The sequence below is a fragment of the Dama dama genome, chromosome 18, assembly GCF_033118175.1.
Source record: "Dama dama isolate Ldn47 chromosome 18, ASM3311817v1, whole genome shotgun sequence".
Lineage (NCBI taxonomy): Eukaryota > Metazoa > Chordata > Mammalia > Artiodactyla > Cervidae > Dama > Dama dama.
The window spans coordinates 23,165,266-23,178,222 of NC_083698.1; the positions used below are offsets into that span (position 1 = coordinate 23,165,266).

At 37.2% G+C, this 12,957-nt stretch overlaps 1 protein-coding gene across 4 annotated transcripts in view; it reads right to left on the reverse strand.

Moving 5' to 3' along the window:
* Positions 1-220: 220 nt before the first annotated feature.
* The window catches only part of CRPPA (CDP-L-ribitol pyrophosphorylase A), a 338,948-nt gene continuing 326,211 nt past the window's right edge, over positions 221-12,957 (reverse strand). For 2 of the 4 annotated variants that reach the window (XM_061165011.1, XM_061165010.1), the window contains one exon: positions 221-1,589. In XM_061165011.1, the coding sequence (XP_061020994.1) occupies positions 1,485-1,589 (105 nt within the window). In that variant the 3' untranslated portion in view covers positions 221-1,484. Of the gene's footprint in view, positions 1,612-12,957 lie in introns of all 4 variants that reach the window. The other 2 variants (XM_061165008.1, XR_009696636.1) reach the window with 2 other exon arrangements.

Sequence of the window (12,957 nt, forward strand, 5' to 3'; positions counted from 1 at the left end):
AGAAATGCCCAGTTTCCCACCGCGTACCTAAAGACACAAATCTTTTCTTTAAAATCTTGATAATTTTTCCCCTTTTGCCTTTATGAGCACTTTCAAATTATTAAAACACTCACCTGAAGACATCAACAGGAACACCTATGACCTTTTACAATGCAGCCAACCCACTTTAACAGAGTTCTAACCAGTATCCACACACTGCCCATATATTTTCATCCTCAAGATTTTTAATTAAATGATTTATTTACATTTCTTAACATTCCAAGAGACACAGAGAGAGAGAGAAAATGGTGAGCCCAGGAATTTAGATTCAAGCCTACATTCATTCAAACCAACACACTTCATCTAGGAGAATGCATTGCAACAATTATTTCATGTCCTTTACATTCTACTATTATTTAAATATAAAAAATAAACTCTCCAACTACTATAGATACTTGGGAAATAAAGGGAAAATTACCCAACATGTTAAGAAGAGACTGCACAAGGCAGATAATTCACACACTATCTGTAACTGAAAACATTTTATGCAACTTTCATAGTTTCCACGCGGCAGACTAAGTTCTGGCATAGCCCTATCTGATGTGTTTCTATAAAGTATATATATAGAACAAAAAGCATCTCTAATAACTGAATTCACAGAATTATAAAATGTAAGGTAAGGGGAAAATCATCAGTACCTAAGATGTATATACCAGTGGAAATTTGAAAGAATAAGAACTTAACTTAAAAAGACAGTGGTTATCAAAATTATTTGATGTGCAATCAACTACCAGTAGCTGATACACCTTTCAGAAGACTAACTTGAGATTGACCGGTATTAATTTCATGACACTTTCCAATCTTCTTTTCAAGTTATTCAGAAAAATCAGAAGCCTTTTAAATTAGTGTAAGTCAAAACTGTGTTTCATAAACCGAAGAAAACATACAATTTTAAAACATTAGAAAAGCAGAAGGAGAGTCTATCTCCTTTAGGAATCTACGGTAATGTAGGCTATTGGTGAAGACACTCAGATCATAGTTCACTGCTCTCTCTCTTTGGTCAAGGTATGAAAAATCAGAATGCAATTCAAAATAAACCATGGAGAGAGGATACTGTTAGAATTAACAATAATCATTAATCTTAATTATTAGTTTCATTATAGAGTGATTTACTAATTAACATAGAGATAATAGTTGACATTTTCTAAACTTTCATTCCTTGGAGAATTATCTGACTCCTCATTATTTCTATTTTACCCTTTCATGCCTTTGTGAAAAGATTCTTTATATGAAGGCCATTATTTTCCCCTTATTTGTTCTTTTCCAATTTAGGCAATTTATATTTGGCACACATAAAAATGTTTTTAAGTTCACCCAAGCATCACATCCTACAAATTATAAAAGACAACTTCAACATTCTACCATATACCATTTGGAGGGAAGAACAAAAGAAATACTTAGGGGAATGTTTCTAAGAACACAGCAGGTAATTTCCTCCATGTTCTTTATGCTACCAGTAGTTGACCAACGAGTCCAGAATTTCTTTCTTTGATTAAGGCAGCAATAATGGTGGCGCCTTGCCTTAAACTTTCCCGTAGCTTCTGTTCCTCCTGAAAGAAAATAATAATTGTTCTAGAAACAAAAGATATCAACACATTACATTTAACAAGGAGCTACTTTTCTTTTTAAAAAAATTTTTAAAGAAACTTTCCCCAACTTTATAGAAATATAAACATAAGTATAACATTGTATAAATTTAAGCTATATGATGTGATGATGTGATATACATATACGTATGTGTGTGTGTATAGCAAAACTATTACTCAAGTAAGGTTTGTTATCACATCTATCACCTCATATAGTTAACATTTTTTTGGAAGGGGGGTAATAACATTTATGGGCTTTCCAGGTGGCTCAGTGGTAAAAGAATTCATCAGCCAGTGCAGGAGACATGGGTTCCATCTGTAGATCAGGAAGACACCCTGGAGTAGGAAATGACAACCCCCTCCAGTATTCTTGGCTGGAGAATCCCATGGACGGAGGAGCAGTAGGAAATGGCAACCCCCTCCAGTATTCTTGGCTGGAAAATCATATGGACAACCGGGCTCCTCTGTCCATGGGATTCTCCAGCCAAGAATACTGCAGGGGGTTGCCATTTCCTTCTCCAGGGGATCTTCCCAACCCACGGATCGACCCAGGTCTCCCGCATTGCGGGCAGACGCTTTAACCTCCGAGCCACCCGGGAAGCCCACTGGTAGGTTGTATCCTTTGACCAACATCTCCCCATCTCCTCCACTTCTCAGCCCCTGGCACCCACCAATCACAGACTCAGCCCCTGGCAGCCACCAATCATAGACTCAGCCTGGCAACCACCAATCACAGACTCAGCCCCTGGCAACCACCAATCACAGACTCAGGCCCTGGCAACCACCAATCACAGACTCAGGCCCTGGCAACCACCAATCACAGACTCAGCCCCTGGCAACCACCAATCACAGACTCAGCCCCTGGCAACCACCAATCACAGACTCAGCCCCTGGCAACCACCAATCATAGACTCTCTGTTAGTATGAGTTTAAGGAGTCACTCTGCACTGGCTTGCTGTTCTTTGGGCTCAGCATTGCTAGAAATCAGACTGCAGCCACTGTCAAGGGCGTGGTGCCCTAGATAAAGGAGAAATGCTTTTACAAGCACTTTTGTTATAGAAAAAAATATCTGCTGAAAGTACCAAGAAAAGCACTGACAATTTCAAATGCTAATACTATGAAACAAAAGGTTATTTTCCCTGAATTCAATATCTGGCCAACTTTGGCTCTTCACTGAAGTGTGAGCATTTCTCTGATGATGCAATTCTTTTCTTCATCTTTTTTTTTTTTTTTTTTTTTTTTTACTGTTCTTCAACAACAGACTGCTATAAACTATGAGAATTGGTGTGGAGGAGGAAAAAAATCTTCTTTTTCTTAAGTAAATTATCAGGCAGATTTGTGAAATGAGTTACCTCACAAGTTGCTAAAATGTGGTTTTTGCCTTTGAAATCATATTCTGCCTTTGAAATTCATATTCTATGAAATTCTGTTTTGTTTTGTTTTAAATTTAGGCTTCCTGAATGTATGAAGGGATGATAATATGAAAGGAAAATGAAAGTGGAAACAGAGCTAATACCTTAAGGTCCTTGGGTTGTAAATTGAGCTATGTCCAAACAGAGAGATCTAGTGACCATCCGTAATGCCTTATCCCAACATTCAATATATCGCTAGCACCCCCTGCTTCTACATCTTTATCCCTACTGCCACTGTCAGCATACCTCAGGCCCCAAATTACTGAAACAATCTCGTAGTCTCTCTAAAGTCTGTCCTCTTCTATCCTATATCCTACATAGCAATGAAAATACTGATTATAAATAATAAAAATTTGATCACATCATAATTCTGCCTAAAATCCTTTGAAGGCTATCTTTAAACTTCAGGATCAGTTATAAACCCTTTACCTGGCAGGTCTTTTATCCTTCCAAGCCTCTTACCATTCCCTTAAAATCACTCAGTTCTCCAAGCTATGTAGAACTGTTTAAGATTGCCCAAACAAGCCATTTTTCAAGCTTTCATCCTTTGCACTAACTAATTCCTTTGTCAGAAAAGCTGTCCCACTCTCATCCTAGCCTAGCTGACCCGACTTACTCTGAGGTTCAACCGGGTATCAGCGACTCTTGAAATCTCCTTTGACTGCTGTTCTCCAACTCAATTTAAGTGAGGTGAATATACATGTTTCCATAGCTGTGAATTCTTCTAAAATACTAAATTCTAATAGTCTTTCTAGCTGACCATCTATTCCACCATATGATCAGTTTCTTTCTTTCACATATTTTAAAGACTTTTTACTTTGTATTGGGGTATAGCCAACTAATAATGTGATAGTTTCAGGTGAAGAGCAAAAGGACTCAGCCATACATATACATGTATCCATCCTCCCCAAACTCCTCTCCCTTCCAGGCTGCCATATAACAAGATTCATTTCTTGATGCAAAGAATATTTTATCTTTGAAGATGAAAAATCTAGTTCAGTGCCTTACACACTGTAACACTCCATAAACTGTAACAAATTCAAAGCAAAGGGAGCTCTGACTCTGATGGACATATATTCACCCTTTCCATTTGATTCATTTGTTAACAATGACAAGTATTTGATTACTTTGTTTACTCCTATTTACATATTTACTCAGAAGTCTGGCAACTGTGCAAAGAATGCTATCTTATTCAAGCCTTCCCACTACCACCATGCCTACACTAGCCCAGGCTTAGGTTTCTCATCTTTGATGATGATCGTTAAGAGATTATCTCTGCTTTAGCTAGTCTTTTCATCAGTTTCCCTGATTGTGTTCTAAGAGGTGGCGATGGGGAAGATGCACTGGGGCTGAACAGTGGCTATTTGCCTCTTGCGAGTGAGTTTTAACGACAATTCAATAATGGATTTCAAATTCTGTATCAGTTTCAAGAATATCAAATCACACTAACAAATCACTTAAAAGCCAGATATATTTGAGCTTAAAATGTGATTCACTGATAGGAGTAGATATCATTCACGACACACCATTCATAAATATAGAAATAAGTATTCTAAAACTGAAAAAACTAGAAAACAACTATAGACACATATTTGTCACTCTTAATGATTAGTTAACCACAATGTTGCAGTGTATGACACACATCTATTTCTAAGTCTCACTAAATTGAGATATACAACAGATGATGATAACTAAGACTTTCCATTCAAAAATATACAGGAAAAGGTGATCTGCATAGTCTTTTTGAAACCAGTTTACACTTATAATGAAAGCAGCACAGTAACAAAGAAATGAAGGAGGGGGAAAAGTCTGTTTAAGATTCGAGGGCTAGAAAAATCACACTTCTCTATGTTAGAATAAATCTTCCATGCTCATTTGATTGCTCCATAACTTACATACCTAACTAATAATGAAGTTAAGTAAGAATGTTCTTTTAAAGATTTGCAATTGTTTATAGGCATCATTTGCAAAGATTTGAATTCAGTGAAAAGAACCTATGGTATTTCACTAAATATTTGTTTTCCCTCTCTGCCTGAGCTCAATCATTTCATCTTTGAAAAGCATGGAATTTTAAGAGCTAGCTGATTTAAACAAGATGGTGAGACAGACACATACTTAGAAAATTCTAGTAGGTACACAGATTAGATATACAAATAATTTATGGATTTCCAACTCATCTCAAAACCCCATTTCTCTATAAAAGTATTGATAACATAAGTAAAAAAAATGCAAATAAAACTTTAAAATGCATTTCCTGCTGAAAGCAGATTTGCAAAACAGTATTTTAACCCTTAATGGAGACAAAGATGCGAGGGGCATTACAGGTGGACATTTTATTATCATTCACCCATATTTACATATATGTATGTGCATTCATTCCTTTCTGTGTTCCAAATATTACAGAATAAAAAGTTTAATGTTAAAACTACACAAGGTCAACATGAACACTGAGAAGTCATGCTGATGGTATGTACTCTTGATTTTTTGAATACTTTTTTGATGTGGACCATTTTTTAAATCTTTATTGAATTTGTTACAATATTCCTTCTGTTTTATGTTTTGGATTTTTGGCCACTAGGTATGTGAGATCTTAGCTCCCCAAGCAGGCATCAAACTCATACTCTCTGCATTGGAAGGTGAAGTCTTAACCACTGGACTGCCAGGAAAGTCCCTCTTGATATACTTTACAGAATTTTTTTGGTAAGGACTAAACCAAGTAGGACATGTAAATCACCGACATCTAACAAATATTCTATTATAACAGCTGCTAGAAATATTTTTGTGGAGCCACAACAGTGTAGCTGATATCACCTACTCACTAATTCACCATACACAACCATTAAACCTGAAAAACTCTAGGTAAAAATGTTGTTTACAGATCTAAGACAGTAACCAACACATGTCCACCGTCCTTGAAAGCAGAGACCGTTGGCTAACATTCACCCCAGATGTCTTGTTAAGAGAATTTCTCAAAACTTATGAAGAGGAGAAATAGAGCCCAAGAGAATGATGGTCTCTCTGGATGTTAAAAACGGAGCTTACAAGTTAAAATTGCCCAAGTTGCTCATATTGGGCAAAAAATATCCTGGTAAGGGGAGAGTTGCAAAGAATTCCTAAAATTCTGCTGAAAATTCCACTTGTTTGGCCAGTTCCTACTCAGTGCTTGCATAGGAAGAGACTCCATGGGGACTAAAGGAGAATAATTGCTGGCAAGCTGGAGGGAGGAGCAAAGATTTTAGAAGCCGCTCTGTACTTAGAAGGAGATTAGATGTGATTTAGGCTGGAACATGGAGACCTTGGTGAACATTCATGACCTTCAGCCGAGATATCTGATTGGCCATGCCTACAGCCCAGGAATAAGGACAAAACTGAACAACAGCTGCCTGAAAAAAGCTTTAACAACCACCAGAATAGCAAGTTGATTTCCCAATAATACAAGTGTTCTCCAGAACAAATTTTACTCTTTGCAGGAAGCTAAAATAAGCCAGAACTACTTTTACAATGTATTATAACTAATGCATGACAGGCAGTAAAATATTACTTGACAAGTAAAGAAGTGGAACACAAAGTAGCAAAAAAAAAAAAAAGCCAGTTCAGTCGCTCAGTCATCATCAGTCCTTCCAATGAATATTCAGGGCTGATTTCCTTTAGGATGGACTGGTTTAATCTCCTTGCTGTCCAAAGGACTCTCAAGAGACTAGACTGTAGGTAATATTGCTATAGCTAGGCATAAGAGAAATGAGGGGATTCAGAGTGTGGTAGGATCACAGAAGGCAGGAATGGTTCCTCAGGGAGACAGAATAAAATGATGAGAGAAAGAGGAGGAAAATACTGTCGAGCTCCAAGATGGACAGGAAATATTTTGTGACAAGAAATGACTGATTGTTAGAGTGGCATATCAGTGTGATAAGCTAGAATTTATGTAGGTATTGTAAGTGGGCACCCAACAAAAAATTAAGAAAAAAGCACCCAAATTAATCAGCAGTTTATTTACAAGGTGTAACTCTTGTTGTTCAGTTGCTAAGTTGTGTCTGACGCTTTTGTGACCCCCATGGACTTTTAGCCTGCCAAGCCCCTCTGTCCATGAGTGTTCCCAGGCGAGAATACTGGAGTGGGCTGCCATTCCCTTCCCCGGGGCACGGATCTTCCTGAACCAGGGACTGAGCTCACGTTTCCTGCGTTGGACGCAGATTCTTGACCACTGATTCATCAGGGAAGCTCTCTGGGTAACATCAGCAACATTCATTCCTAGGCTTCAGGTTTACCTCGATTTATACTCAGCAGTCAGAAAGAATAAACTGTGAACATGGCACATCAATGTTTATATAACACATAAAAAGCAAAAGCATTAATTTTTTAATTAAACTAAAAATGGGAGGATATATAAAAAGTATGTTAAAGTCTATGGTATTTTCCAAGTAGCACTAGTGCTGAAGGATCCACCTGCCAATGCAGGAGAGTAAGAGATGCAGGCTCCATCCCTGGGTCAGGAAGATCCCCTGGAGGAGGAAATGGCAACCCTCTGCAGTATTCTTACCTGGAGAATTCCATGGACAGAGGAGCCTGGCAGGCTATAGTCCATAGCATCGCAACATTTCTGCTTAAATATAAATTATTGTCATAACAGGAATTACTTGTTTTACTTTATCACTCTATTCACTTAATAACAATGTCACATTTTGGAAAAAATATAACAATTGCAAACACTATCGTCTCATAAAATAATAATATAACTTCTAGCTGGAAAATACAACATTCACTTTTTTTCTTGGTTAAAACTATACTATAAACTAGAAACTGGTCATAAAGTAGCCAGGTTTCTTAAATTACTGGAAGAGAAAATATCAAAATGTAAACAAGAGTTATTCTTGGATGATAGATTTATGACTATTGGCTATTTTTATTTCATCTTTACTTTGCTTTATTTTCAAAATTTTCAGAATAAACACATTTTATTCTAGTAAGAAAAGTATGCTTCGCAAAACTTACTTTCAAGACTATTTAAATTCAAGGAACTAAATTTGATTTGCTATATAAGACTGATAATTCAAAACACTGTCTACATTTTTAGAGAATATTTACCCCCACCAAAATATTCAAAATCTGTATTAAGAAACATTTTTGCTTGAATATTGCAATTTCAATAAAAGACCACCAAAAGAATCATAGCAGTAATTCACAAAGTTTTAGCTTTCTGCTGATTTAGAGGTTAAGAAAGATATAATGGAAGTCAAGCTAAGAGTAACAACAGAAAAATGTGTACTTAATTTTATTCAGCAGGTTAGCAATTTCTCATTGACATCTTGAAAGAGTTTCTTATAGCTGGATTTTTTTAAATATCGGGAAAAATATAAATAAAATATCAATATAAAATTGCTATTTTAAGTTTTTTATATCCTCAAACCAAATTATTTAGCATTTAGAATTCACCATGGGTTTTAACTAGAAACTTGTCATATTTGACTATTTCCTTATCACTTTGTACCTTCAGGATTAGGATAAAATATGTTATTTTAAAAACATTTTTATTTTATATTGAAGTATAATTGATTTACAATCCATAATATATATATTTTTAAAACCTTATACAACTTAATAGAAAAGAAAACAAACAACCCAGTTAAAAAATGGATAGAGGCTCCAAACAGACATTCCTCTGAAGAAATACACTGTGTTTATATGAAAGATTAATGAAAGTTCTAATTACTTTTATCTTTTAAAAATATAATTCTCAATTTACTCTAGTGTAATTAAGTCTTATCAATACAACCCTGTAATTGGAGGGGTTTTTTGTACGTACTGTATCTTTTTTCTTTTTTTGGTTGATGGAGAGGTTTCCTTCCCATGATTATTATCTCTTATTTTCAGTAGTGTAAAAATTTTTTCAATGCAAAAATTCTCATGGGACTTTTTTTCTTTGGTTGCAACTCAGAGTTTTATTTAGTAAACAAAGGATAGTACACCCTCAAGGCATGAGAGCGGGCCAACCCTGAAGAAGAGGCCTATACAAGTCTTCTGCCCACTTTTTAATTACATTATTTTTTATATTGATTTCTATGAACTGCTTGCATATTTTGGATATTAATCCCTTATTGGTTATGCTATTTGCATATATTTTCTCCTATTAAGTAGGTTGTCTTTTTGTTTTGTCAAAAGGTTTCCTTTACTCTGCAAAATCTTTTAGGTTAAATTAGGCCCCATTTGTTTTTTGTTTCTCTTTTTAATTTTTAAAAATTAATTTATTTATTTTAATTGGAGGTTAATTACTTCACAATATTGTAGTGGTTTCTGCCATACACTGACATGAATCAGCCGTGGGTGTACATGTGTCCCCATCCTGAACCCCCTCCCACCTCCCTCCCCATCCCATCCCTCAGTGTTGTCCCAGTGCACCGGCTTTGAGGGCCATGTTTCATGCATTGAACTTGGGCTGGTCATCTATTTCACACATAGTAATATACATGTTTCAATGCTATTCTCTCACACATCCCACCCTTGCCTTCCCTCACAGAGTCCAAAAGTCTGTTCTTTATATCTGTGTCTCTTTTGCTGTCTCTCATATAGGGTCATTGTTACCGTCTTTCTAAATTCTATATATATGTGTGTTAATACACTGAATTGGTGCTTTTCTTTCTGACTTACTTCACAGTGTATAATAGGCTCCAGTTTCATCCACCTCATTAGAACTGACTCTAATGCATTCTTTTTAATAGCTGAGTAATATTCCATTGTGTAAATGTACCACAGGTTTCTTATCCATTCATCTGCTGATGGACATCTAGGTTGCTTCCATGGGCTAGTTACTGTAAACAGTGCTGCGATGAACACTGGGGTCCACGTGTCTCTCATGGGACTTTGAAGCCTTTGGCCAGGTCTTTGAAAATCAAGGGGAAGAGGATTTCTTTACTGTCACAGAAGACTGGGGTGAAGGGGGTACCTCATCATTCACAGCAGCTTTTCTTTCCCCTACTCTAAGACCTGGGTTCCATCCCTGGGTTGTGAAGATCCCCTGGAGGAGGGCATGGTAACCCACTCCAGAATTCTTGCCTGCAGAATCCCATGGACAGAGGAGCCTGGTGGGCTATAGTCCACGGGGTCGCAGAGTCAGACACGGCTGAGGACTAAGCACAGCACAGCATCACCATCCACCTCACAGTTTAGATCGGCAACGTCTGCCACTCCAGAAGCAAGTGATGAAGAAGCAACACACTGCAAGTGCACAAGTGGTCCATCTTCTGTAACGCCACATCCTCAAAGTTCCGAACCAATCAACTGTCCCTTTCAGTTTTCTCAAAGGACAACTTTCGGCAAAACTATACCCAGTGTGAAAAGTGAAAGTGTTACTGGCTCAGTCATGTCTGACTCTTTGCAACCCCAGGACTATAGCCCACTAGTTTCCTCTGTCTGTGGAATTCTCCAGGCAAGAATAATGGAGTGGGTAGTCATTCTCTTCTCCAGAGGATCTTCCCAACCCAGAGATCAAACCCAGGTCTCCTGCATTGCAGGCAGATTCTTTATTGTTTGAGACAATAGGGAAGTCATACCCAGTGTAGCTAAACTTAAAGTACTTTTTATTATTTTTTTTTCTTTTTCTTTTTTTCATTTATTTTATTTATTATTTTTTTTTATTAGTTGGAGGCTAATTACTTCACAACATTTCAGTGGGTTTTGTCATACATTGATATGAATCAGCCATGGATTTACACGTATTCCCCATCCCGATCCCCCCTCCCACCTCCCTCTCCACCCGATTCCTCTGGGTCTTCCCAATGCACCAGGCCCGAGCACTTGTCTCATGCATCCCACCTGGGCTGGTGATCTGTTTCACCATAGATAGTATACATGCTGTTCTTTTGAAATATCCCACCCTCACATTCTCCCACAGGGTTCAAAAGTCTGTTCTGTATTTCTGTGTCTCTTTTTCTGTTTTGCATATAGGGTTATCGTTACCATCTTTCTAAATTCCATATATATATGTGTTAGTATGCTGTAATGTTCTTTATCTTTCTGGCTTACTTCACTCTGTATAAGGGGCTCCAGCTTCATCCATCTCATTAGGACTGGTTCAAATGAATTCTTTTTAATGGCTGAGTAATATTCCATGGTGTATATGTACCACAGCTTCCTTATCCATTCGTCTGCTGATGGGCATCTAGGTTGCTTCCATGACCTGGCTATTATAAACAGTGCTGCGATGAACATTGGGGTGCACGTGTCTCTTTCAGATCTGGTTTCCTCAGTGTGTATGCCCAGAAGTGGGATTGCTGGGTCACATGGCAGTTCTATTTCCAGTTTTTTAAGAAATCTCCACACTGTTTTCCATAGTGGCTGTACTAGTTTGCATTCCCACCAACAGTGTAAGAGGGTTCCCTTTTCTCCACACCCTCTCCAGCATTTATTGCTTGTAGACTTTTGGATAGCAGCCATCCTGACTGGCGTGTAATGGTACCTCATTGTGGTTTTGATTTGCATTTCTCTGATAATGAGTGATGTTGAGCATCTTTTCATGTGTTTGTTAGCCATCTGTATGTCTTCTTTGGAGAAATGTCTGTTTAGTTCTTTGGCCCATTTTTTGATTGGGTCATTTATTTTTCTGGAATTGAGCTGCAGGAGTTGCTTGTGTATTTTTGAGATTAATCCTTTGTCTGTTTCTTCATTTGCTATTATTTTCTCCCAATCTGAGGGCTGTCTTTTCACCTTACTTATAGTTTCCTTTGCAGTGCAAAAGCTTTTAAGTTTCATTAGGTCCCATTTGTTTATTTTTGGTTTTATTTCCAATATTCTGGGAGGTGGGTCATAGAGGATCTTGCTGTGATTTATGTCGGAGAGTGTTTTGCCTATGTTCTCCTCTAGGAGTTTTATAGTTTCTGGTCTTACATTTAGATCTTTAATCCATTTTGAGTTTATTTTTGTGTATGGTGTTAGAAAGTGTTCTAGTTTCATTCTTTTACAAGTGGTTGACCAGTTTTCCCAGCACCACTTGTTAAAGAGGTTGTCTTTTTTCCATTGTATATCCTTGCCTCCTTTGTCAAAGATAAGGTGTCCATAGGTTCGTGGATTTATCTCTGGGCTTTCTATTCTGTTCCATTGATCTATATTTCTGTCTTTGTGCCAGTAGAGTCTGAAGTCAGGCAGGTTGATTCCTCCAGTTCCATTCTTCTTTCTCAAGATTACTTTGGCTATTCGAGGTTTTTTGTATTTCCATACAAATTGTGAAATTCTTTGGTCTAGTTCTGTGAAAAATACCGTTGGTAGCTTGATAGGGATTGCACTGAATCTATAGATTGCTTTGGGTAGAATAGCCATTTTGACGATATTGATTCTTCCAATCCATGAACACGGTGTGTTTCTCCATCTGTTTGTGTCCTCTTTGATTTCTTTCATCAGTGTTTTATAGTTTTCTATGTATAGGTCTTTTGTTTCTTTAGGTAGATATACTCCTAAGTATTTTATTCTTTTTGTTTCAATGGTGAATGGTATTGTTTCCTTAATTTCCCTTTCTGTTTTTTCATTGTCAGTATATAGGAATGCAAGGGATTTCTGTGTGTTAATTTTATATCCTGCAACTTTACTATATTCATTGATTAGCTCTAGTAATTTTCTGGTAGAGTCTTTAGGGTTTTCTATGTAGAGGATCATGTCATCTGCAAACAGTGAGAGTTTCACTTCTTCTTTTCCTATCTGGATTCCTTTTACTTCTTTTTCTGCTCTGATTGCTGTGGCCAGAACTTCCAACACTATGTTGAATAGTAGTGGTGAGAGTGGGCACCCTTGTCTTGTTCCTGATTTCAGGGGAAATGCTTTCAATTTTTCACCATTGAGGGTGATGCTTGCTGTGGGTTTGTCATATATAGCTTTTATTATGTTGAGGTATGTTCCTTCTATTCCTGCTTTTTGGAGAGTTTTAATCATAAATGAGT